General features: G+C 45.9%; 2 protein-coding genes across 6 annotated transcripts; both read left to right on the top strand.

The window, feature by feature from the left end:
* Positions 1–3,445: 3,445 nt before the first annotated feature.
* LOC124675691 (ubiquinol oxidase 1b, mitochondrial-like) lies at positions 3,446–4,952 on the top strand. Its single transcript, XM_047211767.1, has 3 exons — positions 3,446–3,837; positions 3,924–4,541; positions 4,642–4,952. Exons 1-3 carry the CDS (start codon positions 3,532–3,534, stop codon positions 4,699–4,701), a joined length of 984 nt encoding a protein of 327 aa, XP_047067723.1. The 5' UTR covers positions 3,446–3,531; the 3' UTR covers positions 4,702–4,952.
* A 3,292-nt stretch (positions 4,953–8,244) lies between these two features.
* Positions 8,245–12,871, top strand: LOC124675801. 5 transcript variants are annotated; one of them, XM_047211880.1, is made up of 8 exons: positions 8,245–8,331; positions 9,412–9,480; positions 9,608–9,645; positions 9,725–10,232; positions 10,320–10,479; positions 10,621–10,924; positions 10,998–11,112; positions 12,379–12,871. In XM_047211880.1, exons 2-7 carry the CDS (start codon positions 9,462–9,464, stop codon positions 11,103–11,105), a joined length of 1,137 nt encoding a protein of 378 aa, XP_047067836.1. In that variant the 5' UTR covers positions 8,245–8,331; positions 9,412–9,461; the 3' UTR covers positions 11,106–11,112; positions 12,379–12,871. The 5 variants fall into 5 exon arrangements, with proteins under 5 accessions (XP_047067836.1, XP_047067833.1, XP_047067832.1 ...); XM_047211877.1 differs by having other exon boundaries at positions 10,314–10,479; positions 12,387–12,871; XM_047211876.1 differs by having other exon boundaries at positions 10,314–10,479.
* The last annotated feature ends 10,532 nt before the right edge of the window (positions 12,872–23,403 follow it).

The raw sequence follows: 23,403 nt of genomic DNA, 5'->3' as shown, positions 1-23,403 counted from the left end.
GGCCTCTTTGGTTTGTTGGATATATTTTTTCTGCAAAACGATGAGGTCCTAACATAAATATTTCTGGAACGTTTTTTTTTTTTTGCTGCTGGGAATTCATCTGTAAAATATTAAGCTTAATATTAGTAGTTTTTTCTGCAAAACTTTTACTTTCTGGAACGTTGTTTTGTTGCCGCTGGGAATTTTATCTGTTCGAAGTATATACTTATCAGTTGTTGTGGTTATGTATACTTGGATTGTACGGTTGCATCGCCACTTAAGTGTTAAACTCTAGGAACTTAATCACCTTTGCCGCCTACAGAATCTGCATTGGTGGGTTACAACGTTCCCCTTTTATTCTTTCCTTCTTCTAATAGTCATGTCATTTATCTTAAAAATATTTTCATATTCTTTTGTTTAACTTGAATCGAAATAATATGGCAGGTTTTCCAAGTCCTGTAAGTCAAAAGATCTGAATTCAGGATAGATGCTTGGATATGCAGTAGGGTTTGTGGCTGGCACGAGTTTTATGTTCATCACTATAGTACTACGAAGCTTGCGAGGAGCTGCCAGGTGGGCCGTGAGCAACCATAGCATCAGGGTGTTTGCTTATCGTGTTAAGCGAGCCTGTCTTCTTGTAGCATATGCATCTTTTGTTGGCTGGATGAGTTTGCAGTACAGCAAAATGATTGGGCTGAAAGAACTTTCATTAGATTACGAACTCATGGAGAGGTTCATGTAAAGTGTACATCTTGTCGGCATTGTATATCCTATGAGCAGACTCTTGGTCTCGATGAAACAGTTATCCGTTTCATTCAAATTCTCTGGTGTAACTTGCCTTGTTCTGCGTAATATGCAGCCACGAATGCCCAATATTGTTGCTCTGTTCATGGCAACACAGCGTTCGCCACAGGTAGATCAATAATGGGTATCTGCAGTTCATGTGCAAGCTTCCCATTTAATGGGTAACTTGGTAGCATGTGTCCAATTCATGGTCATGATAGTTTGGGACAAGGTGGGGTTCATTCTTCCATTCGGAAATACAGTATGATCTAACTTTCTTGCTGATTTTTCTTCTCCGAATCAATGAGGCACGGCAGGGATAGTTGTGCCTGTTTTTCTTTTTCTATCCCTCTCTTCCAATTATAAGATGGTTTGGTAGGCTAAAATAACAATTCCTATAATTTTGGACGGAGGTAGTAATAGAACCACTAGTCCCCACAAATGAGGTACGAGTAGTAGAACCTCTAGTCCCCAAAATGGTATGCACGTTACTGTTTGTTGCCCCTGCATGACCGTTTCCTCAAATTGAATGGAGCATATACTTTTCTAGAACCCGTTTGACAACAAAAGTTATCTTCAAGTGACCAAATATTATACTACCTGTAGTACGGAAATTCAATTCGGCTCCCGGGTGCGTATGCACCCTCTACCCAAAAATCATATTTTGAAATACGCCTAGTAGTACTACTACTTGTTTTCCAAGTCTTTCGGCTACTCTGCTCGATACCTATTTGGCCTCGTCTTCCATTCTGATTCTGGCATCTTGTCGAACATTCATGCTCGACTGCGCGTTTGCACCTAATGCAAATGATCCTTCCTCTCATCGTCGTCTGCCTTCCCGGCCACGGCGATCCGGCGAACGGTCAAGTCGCCTATCCGGTTGACCTCCAAAGGCGACGACTAGTAGGAACACGGCCGTCCCGTGGCATCCACGCCATGGAAACAGCTCGCACGCGAAAGTCAAGCTCGCATGCCATTCGTGTCCGCATCGTGCACCGGTAGAGCTGAACCTGACGCCAACAGAGAACGTCAACGATGATGTCTCGCGAACTCCCCCGGAAGCCGTGGACGCCTCGATCAGTAAGTTCGTTTTACTAGTCTATCAGCAAGACGAAGACAGACACCGGCACGGCACGGGAGTGGCTGCTATGTCCAGGAACCAGGGAAGCAGCGCGCCGGCCAAGCATCACGAGACGCATAATTATGCAGATGCACTGTCTCAGTTTTTGTTGTTGTCGTCGAGCCTCAAATTAAATATGTTTACCTTTTCTTAACATTTTGTAGGACGTGCTTTAACCCTAAAATAGTACTCGGATAGCTCTTAGCAGCCCCTCCCACATGGCACATATAATAGTACGTTAGTAGCACACTTTTCTATATTTTATTTCCCGACACACGCCCTCTGGCGACACCATACGCACCGCCGGGACGGGGCTAGACGGGAAGACTTTATTCTATCAGTAGTCAGCACCTCCTCGTCTTAATTTCTTGGTAGGACACAAACCTAAACAGGCTAAGAAAAACATAAAAAAAAAGGAGTCCTCCAGCTGACAAGGACCAGGATCCACCGCGACTCCATAGCCCTAAGGCCACATGAGACGAGGCAGATTGGCGACAAGGCCGACGGGTGGTAAGGAAACCCTAATATTCTTAGGACGAAGGAGTAGCACACTTTTCAATACTGAGTGGAGTTTTTTTGTCTCTCGGTCTCCAGTGATCTCATTGTTTTAAAAAGTTAAAAATCATATTTATGAGTTTCAAAAGAAGTTGAAAAAATCCGGATGCAGAAAATGTTGTATCCCAATAACGTGCAAAAACATCAATTTTAAATTGTTTGTATTCTAAGCGGAAATTCAATTTGGCTCCGAGGTGCGTATGCTCTCTCTATCAAAAAATTATATTTTAAAATGTCGAATTTTTTTGACAAAAAATTGTACATGCACATTTTCACAATATATGTGTGTTCGTCAAGTTTCGCGTGGAACCAATATTTTTGTGGTCTATGTAAAAACGAGAAAACAATATCTTCTAGAAAACCTTATTTTTAGCATTGAATTTTGTCTTTTTATACACAACAAGTCGATTTTTCACTAAACGACTTTGTGAGCGCGTAGCACGTGAAGGTGTACGTGCAATTTTTTTGTTACAATTTTTTTGAAATTTCAAAATGTGTGTAACATGCATTTCAAAATAAAGGGAGCATATGCTCCCATGTGCTAAAACACCACTCTCCTATACTAAGTTGCATAAAAATGACAATAGTATGGAGCTGAGTATGCATATTTTGAAATCTCCAAATTTTATCAGATTTTGAATATACAAAAGCGCATTGAGATTTTGCATGCTTGCAGATTATGACAAAAGACTATGTCCAGATTTTTTTTCTTATAACTTTTTGAATCTTATAAATATAATTTTTGATTTGCTTAAAATGAAGGGAGCACTAGAGCTCCGGATCTGACGATTTTCGATATTTTGCACAAATTTACAACTTTTCAGCTGTCGCAACGGTGCTCACATGTCTTTTTTTTTTTGTTGAGATCACGGTGCTCACATGTCGAAATGGATCATGGATGCAACTTTCCAGGAAGCACCTAGCTCGGCCAAGTCGCTCGCGGTTCGCGCTCCTCCTATAAAACCAATCCCACACGAGACGTCGTCGTTCCATCACCATTCACCAGTTACCAGAACAACACCAACACGAATCATTTCCTTGACCTTCCCACGCCATACAAAGAGTTTTGACTAGTCCGACACTTCGATCACGCCATGAGCTCTCGAATGGCCGGAGCCACGCTTATGCGCCACCTCGGCCCCCGCCTCTTCGCCGCCGCCGAGCCGGCGTCCGGCAGCCTCGCCGCCAGTGCCAGGGGCATCATGCCCGCCGCCGCGAGGATCTTCCCCGCCCGGATGGCCAGCACGGATGCCAAACAAGTCGCCGCTGAGAAGCCCGAGGAGGCGGCGGCGACCACGGAGCAGAGCAACAAGAAGAACGCCGTGGCCAGCTACTGGGGCGTCCAGCCACGGAAGCTCGTCAGGGAGGACGGCACGGAGTGGCCATGGTTCTGCTTCACGGTACGTACAGCTCTGATCAATTCGTAACATCTCACGCGATCAACGTGTGTGTATGTATGTCTGATCGTCTGAATATGTCTGTGCAGCCATGGGACACGTACAGGGCGGACACCTCGATCGACGTCAAGAAGCACCACGAGCCGCGGACGCTCCCGGACAAGGTGGCGTACTACGCCGTGCGCTCGCTGCGCGTGCCCATGGACCTCTTCTTCCAGCGCCGGCACTCGAGCCACGCGCTCCTCCTCGAGACGGTCGCGGCGGTGCCGCCCATGGTGGGCGGCGTGCTGCTGCACCTGCGCTCGCTCCGGCGCTTCGAGCACAGCGGCGGCTGGATCCGGGCGCTGATGGAGGAGGCCGAGAACGAGCGCATGCACCTCATGACCTTCCTGGAGGTGACGCAGCCGCGCTGGTGGGAGCGCGCGCTCGTCGTCGCCGCCCAGGGCGTCTTCTTCAACGCATACTTCGTCGGCTACCTCGTCTCCCCCAAGTTCGCGCACAGATTCGTGGGCTACCTCGAGGAGGAGGCCGTGCACTCGTACACGGAATACCTCAAGGACCTGGAGGCGGGAGTCATCGAGAACACGCCGGCGCCCGCCATCGCCATCGACTACTGGCGCCTCCCCGCCGACGCCACGCTCAAGGACGTCGTCACCGTCGTGCGCGCCGACGAGGCGCACCACCGCGACGCCAACCACTACGCATCGGTACGTACGCGACCAACATTCTGCTTGAATTCTTAACAGAATTACGTACTCAATGTGTGATTCACCGATGGCTGATTGGTTTCGTCGACATGTTGTGCAGGACATCCATTACCAGGGACTGACGCTCAAGGAGACGCCTGCGCCGCTCGGGTTCCACTGATCAATTCAGTAGACGATCGATGCTTGCTCAGTTTTTACACTGTACTACACCACCGTCGCCAATTTAAGCCCTCTTTACGTAAATGATTTCATGTCGGTGGAGTTGTTTTGTCACTCTGTTCTGGCTAATCAAGTTTGTGTCTTGGTCCTGCGGATGGGATGTTTACGCCTTATGTAAGCCTGTAACGCCTGTAAATATGATACTGTATCATGATTGCCAATGAGATTTTTTAATGGACGTGCAATTTGTTATAAGCAAACGTTCCAAGGGAAATATCTTGAAGACTGGTTTGAGAACTGAGACCAGGATGGCTTCATCCACTTAATTTTGAATGTCGACACTCAAATTTACATACACTACAGCTATTCATTCACTAGGAATTTAGTGTGTTTTACAAACTATAATTTCATCAGTTTTCTTAACAAGACCGATGTTCACACCAAAAATTCTCAAAACGATACTATATCTGCAAAATTCAACCGTGCTGTGCGGACCAAAATCTCAAGAAATCATGAACAAAGCGAGCATCAGATTTGGGGGCTGAGCCGAGCCTTTTCGCCGAGACTATGATCAGGATTCAAAAATACTACTGCCACAAATAAATAGCTCCCTCCTCCTATGCTCTTTCCTCAGGGACCAACGGAGGATGGGAGGTGAGCCTAGCTCAACTTTTTTTCTTTCGAAATAGGAGCATCGCCCCCAGCTTCTGCATCCAAAGGATACACACAGTTTTTTTATTAAATTATTCGCAAAGCTTTAAAGGGAGATACAAAGATCAACTCGAAGCCACCTTTCCAGCGACAATTCGCTATACCTACAAGAGCGATGAAGGGGGTGACCATAAATAGGGCCATTACCCTGACCATACACCAACACACATCATCTAAAACTGAATGCCTTCCCAAGCCGCCCATTAGCGGGTGAGAAGCACAACCAGTCAAGCAGACCCTAAGCGCACGCCATTGCACACATCACAAAAGTTGCTACCTCTGTCTTCCTCGCACCCATCTCCAAGAGGGATCACCGCATGGACCTTGCCAGACCTGCCATCGACGCCACCATGACGCCTAACAACACCACCATCATGTGCATGCTCTTCATCCCGCATCCAACACCGATACTCCGCTGCGCTACGCTGCCGAGACTCACCATCGCCTACGCGGTAGATGAACACCACACCACCGCAGCCCACCACCATCCATCGATCTGCTCCAAAAACGATGCCCCAATAGGTAGAGTGACGCATAGAGCGCCGCCATCGTTCGATCCGGGCCCGGATCTAGGGTTTCCCCGGAGCGAGCACGAGTGAGTAGACACAAGCTGCGACAGCGATGCCTTCAAGAAGGTAATGACGCATGACGTCACCATCGCCCGCCACGACGAGGGTTGGAGCACGGTTTTCACCGGCGGCCGCGCATCCCCAACTCGGCTGCTAGGACTAGATGTGAGATCAGGAGATCTTACAAACCAGCCCCAATCCGGCCGACCACCTCCGACGGAGAAGATGGGCACCACCGCCATGCCTAGAGCAGCTGCCCTAGGATTCCTCACGATGCAAGAGAGGCCCGATAGCGCCTTCCTGCCGACGGTGTCGCCACCTGCAGATCCACGCCATGGCCGCCACCTCCCCGCACCGCTGCATCAGGGAAGGTTTGGCGGATCGCCGCCGCCGTGCCCGCCGGTACGCGGCCAAGGAGAGTCCGCCGCCGCCGCCACCAAGGCTTTGCACAGCGGCGCCTCGGGCGGCGGCGGCGGGAGAGAGGGCACCGAGGGAAGACGAGGAGGAGCTCTCCCTCTCGGCGGTTCAGCCGGGTTGGGAGAGTAGATATACGGAGCGGCATGCGATGAAAGAATGTCTTGGTCATGAGGGGTGTGGAACAATGCTTACGGGAGCACCTTTATTCGGGCTACGGCTGGGCATGGGCAGCCCGGCCCGGACGGCCCGATCCGAAAATTTCGGGCCGGGCCGGGTCGGGCTTGCACATCGGGCCAGGTTCGGGCCTGATTTTCGAGCCCGCACATCGGGTTGGGCCGGGCTCGGGCTTGCATAAAACACAGTTTAAGCCTAGTTCGAGCCGGGTTCGGGCCTAATTTGGACCGGGCTCGGGCCTGGGAATTTCAGTTCGGGCTTTTTCGGGCCCGACTCGAAACCCGGCCCGACCCGAGAAATGCCCAAGTGTAATTCGGGCCTCTCCCCACTTCGCAAAAATGTACCAACAAACATATTGAATCCCAATCAATTTAGTAACAATGCTAGTTGTGAACGAGGGTTTCCCTGAGAGCGTCTTTTATTCCTTTGTAGTTCATCTAATATTATTTACATGCTATTAATTTACTTATAGCATTTACTTTACCATGTTTTAATTATTGTTCCTATTTACACTTGCTTTAAATTATCTGGTTTATTACAGTAGTTCTATAGCAACCTATAGAATATAATAGGCTATTTCCAAACAATGATTTGGGTATGAATGCGGATGCACTGGCAACGCAGTCGCGGGATTGTTTAGTTTCAATTATGCAAAACTCTCATGCGATCAATCTTTAAATATATATTTTTTGTTGTTAAGTACTGCAATAACCCTTGTTGTGGTGCAGGAAACCTAGTCAACGGTAGGTGCCAACCTGATCGGCATATAGGATTCCATGGTGTTTCTTATTTGAAGCTCGACACGAATGTTAGCGCGTCGACGCGTAGCCGCCTCGTTCTTCGCGAGAATTGTTAGGCCAGCCCATTTTTCCCTCACGTCATGGTCAGATAGGAAGAAGATGAAGCTTACCGTCGACGGGGACGATGTGGCTGGCCGTGGCGTCGCCGATGGAGGCGGGGAAAGAAAACTTAGGGTTAGGGTGGGGCGGGGTGCAGGTGTAGGGAGCTCACCGAAGCGGTAGGTTCTTAGGGTTTGGTTTGGGGTGCTTGGGAGTTGGCCGAGAGATGAGGGAGTTTAGAGGAAGGGCGGGGACATCGGCAGACCAATGGAGGTCGCGGATCGAGCAAGGCGGGGCGCCAAGGCGACGCGGGAGCGACGCTAGGCGCGGGCAACTGAGGCAGGCGGTGACGGCGGGAGGAGGGGGTCGACGGTGTAGGCTAGATGCAGAGGGGATTCGGGGGTAGAAGATGATGGTGCTAGGCGTGCCGACCCATCCACCGTTTTCTTCGGGCGTGGGTAGGGTAAGCGGTTGCGTCGAGCGTCAATTATGGCTCCTCGGATTCCCCTCTTTTCCCAGGTTTATTTTTTTTTAGCATATTTTCCCAGGTTTACTAGCCGCACCGTTTTGGCCTGTCCAGCCGGCCCATCCAAAAACAAATAAGACCAAACCCCAAGGAAGCCGAAGGCCTTGTTTACTTATCCGGGTTGTCTGTTTTTTTTTCGAATGAACTTGTCCGGGTTTTGCAGGGTTCGGTTGGAATTTTCCCAGCCCACCCACAGTCCCGGAAAATCTAGACAGCCCGTTTACCTCCGAGTGTTTTCCGGCCCATCCCGAAAATTCCAACCCTCACGTAAAAAAAAAATTCCAGCCCCAAACGGCCAATCCGAGTACCCGACGCAGACCGTGTCTAGGCGACGGCGCGGACGCCGACCTGGGGCTGGGGACGCCGCCGACGGACACGGCACGGCCTTCTCTCCGGTAACTCCCTTCCCGCCTCTTCCCCTCTCCTTCCCTCCTTAGGTTTCGTGGCGAGCTCCCAAAGTACTCCTCCCTTCTCGTCCTCCTTGTCGTCGTACCGGCGGTGAACTGCAGCATCACCATCGTCCGGCCTCCTTCTCTCTCTCGGTCCTGCCCCCCCCCCCCCCCTCCCCTCTCGGTCCTGTCAGTTCCCCCTTCTCTCTCGGTGCTGTCCTCCTCGGCTAGTGCGCTGGATTATTGGATTGCGATTTGTTTAGGGTTGGGGCAGGGCACAGCTTCCAAATTTTGTTTGTAATTTGGTGATAGAGCGACTGCAAGAGCACAAGAGTGCATACCCTTTTGGTTAGTTTTGCTCCGTATTATTGATGATTTTCTCGTGTAAGCTTAGTGGCTGTACGTTAGAAATTATTGGATTGGATTTGCCTAGTAATATGTCCAGCTTTATCTGCTCGTGCGTTTGGTTTTGGGGGAAGGGGGTTGCTGGTGGGCGTTGTCATGTGCTTATGTTGATATTTTAAAATGGAACTGCATGTGCATGTGGTTAATGCAGATGATTTTGCTCATAAATGTGGGACTCTTATTTCGTTGATACACATGAATATCTTACCGGGTACTTTTGTGTGGTTTGATCATTAATGGAGTTTGGGCCAGCTGCAAACTTTTTGAGAGGTTGGTAGTTGTTTGTTTGGTTGCGCTTAGGCTATGACGATTATATGAAACCAACTAGTAGACAGCAAAAACACCAATTTAGGCCATTTGGTTCCCCCTTGATAGCCTCTCAAACAGGGCTTGCACATACTGAACATGACGACCTTTTTTTTTTATCTTGAGTAATTCCAAAAATACTTTAGTCATTATTTTACCTCAATAAAGTTACTCTCTGCACCTTGACAGTTGGTAAGTACCTTCTACTCTTATCGTGCTATAAACATTCAAGAAACTTGTATATCTGGGCACTGATGGAGCTTACATAAAATTGACATGGGCCATACTGTTGGATCTATTATCCTTACAGGGCTGTTGTTTATAAAACAAAATGTCAGGGCACTTTGTAATCAGTAATGCATCACTCTTTTGCAGTTTTTTGTCAGAAAGGCAGTACGTAAAAGGTTTTACATATATAAGTCACGATGAACATCAACTCAGCAGGTATTATCTTCTTTTATTGTACTTCCTTCTTATTAGCATGTCCTTTTTTGTGTGCTTTAGCATCTTATACAGCAGGAAGCAGTCCATTGTATACTAACGCTTGAAATTGCCTTCTAATCTACTCCAGGTCAGACCACAGGAAAGCAGAAAATAAAAGAGAAAGAGGTACAAAGTATGAAATTTATGATCTGTACAACCTTTTTTGCGTAATATATGTATCTTAATAGAATTTATGAATTTGCAGGCTGCTAAAATTCGATATAGCCTGTTAGGTCTAAAGATTGATCCTGATCAGAAAGCAAGGGGCAAGCTGAGGATGCCGGCAAATGTAGCAGCTTTCTATGGCCCTCCCACAGCTGAGGATCCTCTGGTTGTGTTGGATGTCAGGGATCCAAGTGACATTCCTTGTGTCACTCTGATGCGGGACTGTATACATGAGAATGTTCTTCATGCAAGAATTCTGATGGAAAGGGATCCCTATTTACTTGTCCTTGTTGAAAATTATACTGGATTGTTGTCGACATATCTGAGAACAATCGAAGCACACATACCCGACTCTGAACAGATGTCTGATCCTCACATGATGCCATCATTGACACTTCAGCTTATTTTCACTCAGATGATTGATGGATTGCTTGCTTTGTTTAAACATGGCAAGTGTCACGGGAACTTGAAATTGGAGAACACGTGCTACATGAAGACAAGGAATGGTGACATCATCACAAAGCTTACAGGCTTCAAAGATCGTAAAGGTATTATGTTTAGTCATTCAATAGGGTGAAAACTTATTTGATACCTGTAGACACAGTGCAATTCATAATTTATTACTTCAGTTTCAGCTACAAAGCCTGTTTCACACTACCAGGCTGAGGATATAAGGTCTGTTGGCCACGGGTTGATTGAAATTACTGAAATAGCTGAGGATTTCAATAAGCAAGGCTATTCGCTGGATTGCTTCCAAATTGAGCACCTTGCCCAAAGGCTGAAAACTGTCTCCCCGTAAGTTAATATACCAAAAGTGCTCTAAATTCTGAACTCTCCTTCTATGCAATGAAAAGAAGCGAATGTCTTTTTTGCGTTTTCTCGAAAAAATCATGTCTTCATATTGTTTTGGACTAATGCTCAGTTTTTTTTTTGCAGGGGAGATTTGTATATCACCATCGAAGAGATAAGGTCATATCCTTTCTTTTGGACAGAAGTTGAGAGGAGTTTCTTTTTCGTTTCTGAAGTTCCGCTCGCTCTGCACAACAAGTTAGTAAGATCATCGATACAAAAAGAGCAGGACTTGTGTGACCTGCCTTGGAACTGCAAGCACTACAATGGCTTTCTTCAACTTATGATTGATTACCGTCGAAACAACAAATTGCCTGCATATGACTTTGATAGCAGAGTTGATTACGTGCAATTTATCAGTGGCCTGTACACCCATCAAAGTCAACTTACGGTACGTATAATATCTCTTTATTCGATGTTTGCAACTTGCACTTAGACCAAACCATGATATATTATCATTACAGAATCCATATGGTAATGTCGACACAACTGTCAAGTCAACGAACCCACGTCTGTATGCAATCTTATACTCTTTGCTTCCCCGTGGTCCAGGACGCATTAGACAGGATTGATGTCAAGGTAAGGTTTCAATGACTGAAGTTTATTTTTTGACTGTTGTGTTCTAAGTTAAATTTCCCTTGTCACATGTTTAATCATGCTATAGTCAAGTACCCCGTGTTAGTAATATAATTCTTGTAATGATGATTTATAACGTGATGAGTAGTGATCAACTTAAACAAGTTCTCTCCATTTTGTACCCAAAGTTTTTTCGTTTAGCTTTTTGGCAATGTGGCTCCTAGTGCATTTTATGCATAGCAATGGAATCCAACTAATGAGAAAAAGTACTATTAATATAGGGGTCTTTTATGGTACCCCCAACTAAATATAAACCGTTTATTTTTGTCGATCCAACAGGTTGTATTAACTCATACTACTGTCTAAAACCTGTGTGGTATGAATGATACTACCGCCTTGAACCGAAATATAGTCATGCATGCAGGGTCAGACTCGGAAGGGTATACAACGGCATCAAACAAATCCCGTTAAAAGTGGGATTCCTTGTATTGTATATTCTGCAACTACTTTTCGTTGAACTGAAATCATGCAACAATTGCATGCATGCATCACCGCGGGCCGGCCGGCGCCTGGTCATTTTCCCTTCACGGTGGTGGTATAAACTGATGAGATCTTGCCATCTTGACTTGCTAGAAACCCTAGAACTAATGAATTTACATAATACGAGTGCATCACCATTGTTTTAGAAGAATGGCCAAGCCCAAGCTAGTTCTGTTAGCCATGAGCTTTTCCGTCGTCCCACGTGGCCGGCCGGCAGCCATGCGCACATGAATTCCATCGATGTGGTTCTGATGTTGTAGACTTGTAGTCATACTCGGTGGGGAGAGACACATTTAAAAGGTAATCGTCCGTGAAGAACATGGTAATAAAAAATTGAGATCTTGTTGCCAAGATTTTAGGCTAAATGAATGGAATATTTGGTGGATATAGTGTTTCAATAAATGATTTCCTACTTAAAAAGTCCATGTTGCCCCTATAAATCAACGGCTAGATTTTAATTCATACCTCTCACCTCTGATGAGTAGTAAAAGGTACCATAAAAGTAGCCTTAATATATCCTTTCGTTTGAGTGGAAGGCATTGTTTATTGATGTTGCTGCATTTGGAATTAGTTTTAGTATATGATATATTACCCACTCTTAGCCATTTTGGCTAGTATTGCAGTCTTTTATAGTATCTTTTTTTTTGTAGAATTTGCATTGGCACCTTCTAAAAGAGTGCACTTATCTATTTTCTTAGCGACATCTGAAGGTGTTACAATATGTTTCAGTCTTGCAGATTGTCGACCATGCAAGACTGACGATTCCGGTCACAGCCAGTGATGTGAGGACTATGCTTCTGCCCAACAGAGATGAAGACTTAACTTGCCTGCAGTGCAGCTATGCTATGACCCTTTGAACTCCTCCAGGACATCACGTTGCGCATCTTCCGATTGGTGTCATATTTATATGTTGTCATCTGGCTCAGGGGACATTAATGATCTTTTTCGTTGGAACTTTGAGATGCTGACATGTGTTAGATACCAGACTTATGTTGTACGAGTGTACTACGTGTTGCTTGGTTTGGAGGTAGGGTGAGTTGGGGATAGAATATTCAAGCTTGTACTTTGTTTTTGAGTAATGGGGATATGAAGTCGGTACCATATAAGGGTGTTCGATCTCAGTTGCATGCATGCATTGGCCTTGGCGTACAACCAGGAACCTTTATTAATTGCATCATCTTCAGTGGTAGGCAATATTTGAACAAGGTATGTTAGCGACCAATTTGGAGATGTCCAGCCCCAGCTGCTCGAGAAGCTGATTAGGCTTTTGAATTTTGACAAAGCAAGCAGCAAACTCAGCGGATGCCAGGCGTGGATGCATTAGCATGAGCCCGTCACAACGCCCACATCTGTGTTGCTAAGAAACGGCCCTGTGGCGAGGCGATGAGGCCAAACCAGTTGGCAATCGCCGCATAACCGTAACTATCTTCTTCTAGCACTTGTTAAAGAAGATTCTACTCGAGCAGGGTGAGTTCCTCAGAACACCAAACACCTGTGGTCTGAAGTTTCAGCGAGTGAAAGCCACATTTTTTTGTTTTCCCCGAGCCTCGTTAATTCCATTCAGAGTAAACCACCCTCCACCAAGCCTACCGAGGTTCCTGTTAAAATTGTCAACCGAGTCTAGTCAGTTAAAACTGTCAACCATGGTGGTATATGTGTGGTATGCGCAGGCGTGCAGCAACTGTTAGGCTGCTGGTGCCCTTCCAATCCAACCGATAGATAGTATCTGCCGCCCTCAATTATGCAGCAATAGGATTGGTATGAAGATGTCACATTTTTTGTGGGTCTATGGTAGTGGCAGCACTGGAGGGCAGTGGAGGTTGAGCGGAGAAAGCGAAGCGACCCGTGCAGCTGTCGGGGCCAAGGTTTTGGATACCGGTTTGAAAAAAAACTCAGAGGGGCTGAGATTTCCGGTAACCACGGTTACCGGAGATAACCGGTCAAATACCGGACGAAATTCTCAAACAAAATTTGAATTTCAAACTGAAAAATGTCTAAATATTTTTGAACATAAGGTTTTGAGGAGAAGAAAGTGAAAGATTTGTACAATGAGTTGGGGGTTATAGTGGAGAGGAAACACGTAAGATTTAGTTTGGCTAACCAGTCAGACTAAACTCAAACCAAATTTGAATAGACCGAGATTTTTTGGCCGATAAATTTATTTACCGGAGGGGGCTCAGAATTCCGGTTACCGGCCGGTAACCGCGGTATTCCAACCGGTAACCAAATCCCTGGTCGGCGCCCGCCATGGCCATGCATGTCCGCGAACGATGTCGGTCCTTGTCGTGGTCACCGTGACGGGCGCGCGTGCGGCTTCCCGCGCTTGGGAACTGTGGCGGTGCTCGGAGCGGCCAGCACGGTCGTCGTAGTAGTCCTGTGCCCGCATCTACGTGGTGGCGCTGTCGAGCTAGCTCCCGGTCGTCGCATCTACGCCCGTGGCAGGACCGGCTGTGACCATCGCGCGAGCGATCCCGGCCGTCCTTCGTTGCGGCGGCTGCCACGCCCCTCCTCGTAGCTCGTAATGCACGGCATCACGCCGCCCATCAGGGCTATCATCGTGGCCGTCACGATCAAGCGTAGGAATGGGGGCCAGCAGCACAGAACCAGGGCCCACGGACATGCTGAAGAACGGAAGTCTAGCTTTTCCGATCCTCAGAGACCCCGCATCACGGCAGCAGCTAGCGACGAGAGAAGAGACCACCCCCAAGTCCTGTTGGCAAAAGTACACCAAAGTACCTGACGCCCACAAGCTGAAAGAGGCCGTAACTATCCTCCATGGTGGTGGTGAAGCCGTCATCCATCCGCTGAAGCGCACACTTCCGCCCAAGCACCTGGTCAGCAATTTCCGACCGCCACGCCACGCATATGGACTGAGACCATCGATGTGCAGGTGAACGCGGTACTGAAGATCGGCGTTGTAGGCGTGGGAGATCGAGCGCCAATGGCGGAAGTGCAGCTGCAGCCCGTTGCACTTGATCATGGAGCGCTCAGTCCATTTCGTCGCGCAGCTCGTCGGAGCCCGGAGGAGAACTTCACCAAGTACTCCTCCGGATAGTATCTATCGGCTCGCCGTGAGGTCCGAGGCGTGGCCAGGAGAGCACCCAAGCGACCATGGGCATTTGCCTCCCAGTCCAGTCGCGCACGTTCCAGGTCCTAGGACGTCCTTTTTTTTCGAGATGGAAAACCCTTTCATTACTCAACAGGCTCAGCAATATAACTGGCAACAAAGACCATACACGGCGAGAACGTCCGCAACTGTATTACATGCCCTTGGGCAAAGACTCACTTGGAAACAAATGAATTTTTTTAAAATTGACTCTTTGATCTACTTGAAGAGAACTCCATTTTCCCCGCGGTGGACTTCATCTCTGTTTATGGCCTGCACCAGCAGCTGGGAGCCTTGGCTCGAGTTGAATACCCCCATTATTCTTGTATAATCTGCAGGGCTCGGCTACAGGTTTCGGTTTCAGTCTGTAACACATCCTGAGCGTACTGAATTCTACCTCCACCTGCCCCAACTGCTTCTCCAGCTGAATCGCGAACCACGAATCCCCATCCGCCACTCTTACATTCCGCATCAAAAGATCCTTCTATGTTAACTTTCAGCACATCCCCAGATGGAGGCTTCCATTGCTGCACCGTGTTTGTACACTGCTTCTTTTCCTCAACAAAAAACTTCTCATATTCTTCGGCTAGCCTGAGCACTTGGACAGTAACATGAGCTGAGCTACAATACAAGCACCTTCACCTGCATTGGTTTTGTTCCTCGCTTTCCACCACGACCAGCACAATGCAATACATTTCAGCTTTGTCTTGACATCCTGTTACATAATCGTAGTAATTACTTCCTTTGGGCCCTGACACTATCGGTTTTAACCGCAACTGATTCAATTGCAGAGCTTCTCACAAACAGCACACACACACACACCCTTGTATCTTAACAGCAGATATGCCCCGTCTTCATTCAGTCGATTACATACTGGGCATGTCGGCTCCACATCCAAACCTCTTCGTTTAATGTTAGAGTTTACAGGCAGGCTATTGTGTGCAATTCTCGAGGAAATTCTTTACATTTGGAGGGCATATGGACTATTCCAGATTTGGTACCAATCAAGCTGCCCACTTTCAGTTGATGACTCGCCCTCATAATTTGTTCTGTTAATCCGCAATAGCTGACGATGTAGTTTATATGCAGATTTAACAGAGAACAAACCTTTTGGATCATAGAACCAGGCCCAGAAAGCCTCCATCCCTTCTCTTAGCGGTAGAGCCAAAATCTGATGAGCATCGACTTGCCAGAAAATATCCTGCACCATGGTAACATCCCATGTCCCAGATATCGGATCTATAAGCTCGTGCACATTTGATACCACTGCAATACCTCTCCTCGTAATTGGTTGCCTATTCCATTCCGAGGGATCCACGGATCAGACAAACAGTTGATAGTTGTGCCATCACCAACTCTTCGGATAACTCCTTCCTGTAATTGCTCTATCACCTTGAGAATGCTCCTCCAAGCGTACGACATTCCACCACATGGTTGGGCATACAACACCGACCCATCCAAATAATATTTCGCTTTGAGTACTCTATCACACAAGGATTCTTGTTCGTGAGAAGGCTCCAAGCTTGTTTGGATAACATAGCCACATTAAAGGAATGTAGATCTTTGTGCCCCAGTCCACCCAAACTCTTAGGCAGCGCCATTGTCTCCCAACTCAACCAATGCATTTTGTTATCCTTTTGCATATGTGACCACCAATATCTACATATCATAGCGCTGATCTGATCACATAAACCCTTTGTGATGTTAAAGCATGCCATGGCAAAAATAGGGATCGCTTGGGCACATGCTTTTATCAACACCTCTTTGCCGCTTCCGTGAGAAATCTCTCCTTCCATCCCTGGATTTTCTGCCAAAATCGATCCTTAAAATATTCAAAAAAACATCTTTGATCTACCGACATACACCGGAAGCCCCAAGTATCTTTCATTTCGGCCCTCCGAAGTCAGACCTAGCTTGTTCATCCGAGCCACTTTAGCATGTCGTTTTGTGTTTTTGCTAAACACAAAAGACGATTTCTCAACATTTATGGTCTGCCCCGAGGAAACCTCATAAAGTTGTAGGACATCTTGCAGATGTTGTGCACTCTCGTCGGTAAATTTCAATAGAATGAGCGAATCATCAGCAAATAATAGATGGTTAAAACTCAGAGCATTATCACAAACTTTGATACCTTCCAACTTTCCTTCCACCTCCCCACTGTTCAACAGACTAGAAAAGGCTTCACCACAAATAAGAAAAATATATGGTCATATTGGATCACCTTGGCGAAGTCCTCTTCCCGGGATGATCTCCTCGGTTAGCTTACCATTCAGCTTAAACCGGTATCTCACGGTAGTCACGCACTTCATCACCAATTGTATCCATCTCTCATGGAAACCCATTCTCCTCATCATCTTTTCAAGGAAACTCCACTCAACCTTGTCGTATGCCATTCTCATATCCAACTTAAGAGCTTCATATCCAGTCCTCCCCCAGCGCTTATTCTGCATGAAATGTGTCACTTCATATGCCAAAAGAATGTTATCCAAAATAATCCGCCTGGGGGAAAACACGCTCTGATTAGGTGCAATGATCTCATGTAGGATTAGCTTTAGCCTATTTGCAAGAACCTTTGAAACTAACTTATACAACACATTGCATAAGCTAATGGGTTTAAGATCTTTCATCTTCTCCGGATTTTTTGACCTTCGGAATCGCTTTTGAATGCAACGGAACCAGTTAACTCTGAGGAAGAAAGGAATAACACAGAGCTCAGCTGAGCCACTACGTGGGAGAATGAAAAAAAAGATGGTGGTCTGTTAATGGAAGGACTTGGGGCCAGAGCGGATCTTCATTCGCCCAGAAGCAGAACGACATGGTGTTGCTTTCGTGATTCATGAATGCCATCGTACCAATCCTACACAATGCGTGTTATCAGTTATATATGTGTAAAATTCCCGTTATATGGCCATCAAGTAAGCCGCGCCACCCAAGGTCCAAAGCCCTTGCCTCCAACAGGGCCTGCCTTTCCGATTAAGAACAAAACGCCTAGAAATAAATATTTGAGGTGTTATCTACAACACCACATATATCTTTCAAATGCTTCACTACATTCTTAAGTGAAGATACGAACACTGCCAAACTTGGCTATTTGGACATATTGCTGTCTGAATACCTAGTCAAAACTCAATAATCAGTCTTGTTTTTTCATTTGGCATGCATATAAACCTCAACACAGAACAGGTTACAACTGTTTAATCTTTATGCAGTCAGCCAACACAACAGTACATATCTCAACATCTCGGCCATAGGTATTGAACAACATACGTTACAGCAAACTAAATACCAAAGCAATAACACAAATGGGCATTGTCATCACAACTTTCACTCAGCAAATACACCCTCTCAGCAGAGCACCGAGGACAGTTAACCAACTTGACAAGTCTTGTGTCTGAAGAAGCTTCATCAGGTTAGTAGCCATCAACCTCATTTCTCCTGCAATTTGAAGGGTGCATTTCATTTGCCATTTCTAGCACCTTGAAAATGTTTTATTTATTGAACGCAAATGATATTAAAACTTGTTCAAGTTTATTTTGAGCAATGGGTGGCTCTAAATTGCGGAGCTACAAGCAAAATTATGTATATTGTCTTCACTTGAAACTAATTCCCTATTCTGAATTCAGATTTTGACTGCTAGGCCCTAGGGAGCATAAAAAAAAACACTACTGAACAGCACAACAGTAATAATTAAAGATATTTCACAATAGAATAATTTCTTATCTTAAAACTATTAAATCATTTAGCTCAAAGTGGGACAACACAGCATCTATCGCCAATAATGGCTCGACCAGCCTTATAGTAAGAAGTTCAGAACATTAAAAAAGCATTTTTTTGTGGACAAGTAGTTCTCACAGTGATTGATGCCGTTGCATCATATAAGATGCACCAGATGAGACGGTTACACCTCTCCATTTTGTTTATTAGCTCCTCCACCGTGCTGCACTCAGCCTGTGATTCAACTTTCAAGTTTAATATCTTACACAGTAGATACGCATTGTGGACATTTTTATTTTTTATGCATTACCTTCACAGATTCAGGAAGAACTGTCCAGTGTTTTATCATGTTCTTGCATAGTCTCAAGTAATCGAATGGTTCATTCAGATCATAGGTCCTTCCACCTGGTGTCTTTGCCTCATGCTCTAGCATCTCATAAAACGGCGAGCGCACTCGGCCTTTCGGAGTTTTTGGCCACTCTATGGGTGCAGCCTGTACCATAGGTAATATCACAGTAATATCCTCTGACATTAGTGATAAGAGAAATCTTGCTTTTTTTTCGAAGTCCCACTGGTCAGGATAACTCTGCAGCCTGGTTACATTCTGCACCCCAATAGACATCAAAAACATTTCTGCAAGGGGGTCAAGACTTACTGCAGCCTCCTTGCAGATATCATATAGAGTCATTCTCATCTCATCCCATAATTGTTCCGTACGGGCTTCTATCCTACCAAGATCCCTCAGTTTTTCCACTGCATTCATAAATTGCAAAGTCAGGGGAAGTAATGGAACAGTACATAGTTTCTCGCGTAAGTTATCAATTTATTATGTACCTTTATTGACAAGAAGTTTCGCAACTGCCTTGTGGCCCAATCGGCACACACAGATATCTTGTCTACCAATATTGATTGGGTACAGCTTTTCATCAAGTAAGTGTTGCAGTCCACGACACAGATCACTACATACAAGAAGTGTGTGTTAAATTATCTTAAACTCAACACAGAATTAACTTACCTCACCACTGCCCCTCCCTGTCCAATATCAACCAGAGTGAACAATGTGATAAGATAAACGAAGAGAAGTGGAATACTCACAATATCATTTGCCTCATTGCTCCAGTGGGAGCACTCCCTTTCATTGTGGACTTGAACATCTTTCCAGACCCATCCTTTTTCAACCACGCAGTTAAGCTTCCATCAACCCAGGAAAGAACAAACCTAGGACATCCTTTCTCTTCATAACAATTCTCCACGGAGACAATGCTCGAATGCCTCAAGTCCTTGAGAAGTCTGTACTGATTAAGCTGATCTCCACCTTTAAACTTCTGGATGAGGCACTTAGATGTGACTGGCCCCATTTGGTATGTCCCCTCAAAGAGCTTCATGAGCGTGCCATCAAAATCATTGTGCATGATACTGGAATCTCTGACGAAACACTCCCAAGGCGGAGTGCACTTTTGGTAGCCCAACCTATACTTCTTCAACTTTTGATCCATTTCTTCGTTTTTTGTCAGGGATTGAGCCATTTTCTTCAGTAGTTGCAACAGAAATAATCTCAGTTAAAATTTAGTTCAAGTGAATGTTCTGCATTTACAAGAGTTGAAATGCTAAACACAACATTGATAAGAAATTGTGCAGTAAAATGTGCAATCAATTAAAAACCAATGTATCAACATTGGAACAAAATGAACCCTGAATCTGCAATCAATTAAAATAGTGTCAAAGTTTGGGCAATTTCGAGTTTTCCCAAGAAGAGACGCTAACCTGCATATGAACACATAAAAGCGTGCTACTCTTTTTTTGAGGGAAACCGGAAGGGGGAAACTCCCCACTGGTTTTTATTACCACATTTCACTCGAAAAGTCAGGCAGCCATGCACAAGATAAACAGAGCATACCAGCACGCCACTGATCTAGGCGCATACAATCAGCAAACAGGTTAATTAACTTTTGGTTTCAAGTTAATGTTCCAGTTAACTGCACTTACAAGAGCTGAAATGCTAAACACATCTTTGATAAGAAATTGTGCAGTAAAATGTGCAATCAATGAAAAACTAATGTGTCAAAACTGGAGCAAGATGAACCCTGAATCTGCAATCAATTAAAATACTGTCAAAGTTTGGGAGATTTTGATTTTTCACAAGAAGATACGCCAACCTGCACATGAACACAAAAGGTTGCTACTCCTTTTTTCGAGGGAAACCAGGACTGGGAAACTCCCCACCGGTTTTTATTACCAGGCAGCCATAGACAAGATACAGAGCACATACCAGCACGCACTGATCTAGGGGCATACAGTCACCAAACAGGTTTGCCCAAGAACCCGCATAGGAGCGCATAACGAAGGTGGCTACTTTCTTTCAGGGAAACGGGGAGGGGAGAAACTCCACACCGGTTTTTGTACTTTTCAATCGAAGAACCGGGCAGCCATACAGAAGATACAGCGCGCAGACCAGCACGCCGCTGATCTAGGCGCATACGGTCAGGAGAAGAGGCTACAGAATTAAAAAGCAGGCTAGTTCGTACCTTGTACGGACCGGGAGAAAACCCTAACCCCGATGGATGTAGCCCTTGCCGGAGCAGCACGCCTGCGCCGTCGCTGGATGTTTGCGGCGGAGGAGCACCGCGCTCCGATTGAAAACTCTACCGGATCTTGCTCGTCCACGGAGAGGAGGAAGAGGGAGAAGAGAAGGAAGGGAGGGTTTAGGGGTTGGTGGTCTGGTCGAACCCAGAATGCGGAGTTATTTCGATTTCGTATTTTTTTTTTTTTTTGGGTGGGAGGGGGGAAAGCAGAGTGGGGGGTTTGCCTGATGGTCTGTAGCCCTGTAGGTGAGGGGCGCCTCTTGAGAACGGCCTGACAAATGATTTGTTTTCAATTGACTGCGAGTTGCGCGCATGGGTATGGGTATTTTTTGCAATCCGGTACAGTTGATACGAATTATTTTCTTTGGTTAAAAAAAAAGAATTCTTTTCGGGCAAGGTCTGTCTGCTATGATCCAGCTCGAGTAAAAAATTCAGAAAAAATAGTAGTAAATAAAATCAAAAAAAAAAGTCTGAAATTTTTGTACAATTAACATAAACATGTGTTACAATAGCATGCCTAAAATCTCAGAGAAAAGATACATGCTCCAAACAGCATCAGATTTTGTTATTTTTTGCATAGACCACCAAACATGTTATTTCTCCCCACAATGTTGCTGGCAGTTAGAAGACATTCTCATGTTCGTCGTTCAAAAAATTCAGAATTTTTTATTTTGTTTGCTATCTTTCTAAAAGAAATATTCAAGCAGGAGCATATGAAGTTTGGGTTCAGATGTGCATTTTCGATTCTTTTCTTTTTACAAATGCTTCCTAATCAAATGAACCGTCTGTTTGTCTAAACTTTCTATTAGTATATAAAAAACTATCTCCTCATCTCGACAAGGCCTTTAACTTCTATGAGAGATATTTTGATGTTGTTCTAGAGCTTTTTTACAAGGAGCAGTTACCAATGAGCTGCAACGGGGAAACTCAATTCGGCTCCCGGATGCATATGCTCCCTCTACCAATAAAACATATTTTGAAGTATCGATTTTTTTGAAAAATAATTCTACATGTACAGCTCCACAATATATGCGCGTTAGTCAAGTTTCACGAAAAAACGACTTTTTTATGGTCAATGAAAAAAGAGAAAATTTATCTTGTGAAAAGCTTTATTTTTAGCTCCGAATTTTATCTTTTTTTACACACGTCACACAACAAGTCGATTTTTCATGAAACGACTTTGTGAGCGCATAGCATATATGCGATTTTTTGTTATAATTTTTTAACATTTCAAAATTTATCTTATATGTATTTCAAAATAAATGGAACATATGGTTCCATATACCAAAACATCACTTCCTACCAAAACATCACCCCCGCCGCAACGCCCATAATAGAGGGCGCGTTTGGTAGGCTGCATGCCCCTTGGCTCGCATCGGCCCGGCTTTTTTCGGCCCGTTTGGTTTCCTGGTCGACGCCGCGTTGTTGCAGGAACCAGTTCTCAAAGCACCCTCGGGCCAGGCCCTGGAGGAACGCCCAGTTCGGTCGTTTCTAGCGAGCCACGCCCGTTTCCGCAGAAGTGGAGAACGCGGGGTCCTCGCAGAGCCACCGCGGGAGATGGAGGGAGCTCGCGCGGGACAGCGAAATCTCGACGCCATGAATTCGGTCACCGCGCTTGAATTTTTGCCACCGTATATAGGGGCGGCTCTCTCACCGGAAAATCCAAATCCCCCATTTTCCCCCATTTCGAGCTCATCCAACATCCCCGATCTAGCGACATGGCCGGCTCTACCTCACCCGCACGGTCGGCAAGGCTTGCGGTGGCGACGGTGGCTGTGGCGGCGGCTAGTGGCCGCGGAGGATGGTCGTCTTCTTCGTGTATATCGATGACTTCGGTTGTGGTAAGCTTCTGCAAACCCTAGACTTAGATCTAGATCTTATGGGTACACAACCGGGGTCTGAACGAATCCATTGTAGGACATTCTTCGTCGCCGGTGGAGTTTGTGGAGGTTTTCCGGATTCCATCCGACTCTACGACGGGGACGATCGTGTTGCCTCGCATCTTCCATTAGGACGGTGGTGCTGGCTGCATCTCTGTCGAGGGTCCCCGCTTCCCCTACCTCAGTGATGCGTGTGGCTCCTTTGACTGTAAGGCCGATCTTACCTACCTCGTTGTTCTTTGATGTGGTACTGGTAGTTCATAGATCTTCTAGTGCTTAAGGATTTCCATTTGGTAGTTCATTGATCTGCTAGTGTTTGTCATGTTGTTGACTGCCAAAACCCACCGGCGGGCAGCGGCCTTGTCAACACTGTAGAGCCGGGGGGAGCCTAGAGCTGCGGCTGGCTGAGACCCCTCCGAGCGACGGCCCGCAATGCTCTTCTGGTCACACGCGGCGTTGCGGCGCAAGTGCA

Source organism: Lolium rigidum, chromosome 7 (genome assembly GCF_022539505.1).
Source record: "Lolium rigidum isolate FL_2022 chromosome 7, APGP_CSIRO_Lrig_0.1, whole genome shotgun sequence".
NCBI lineage: Eukaryota > Viridiplantae > Streptophyta > Magnoliopsida > Poales > Poaceae > Lolium > Lolium rigidum.
The sequence above is the reverse complement of the archived record's forward strand: the minus strand, read 5'-3'. Positions and strand labels throughout refer to the sequence as shown.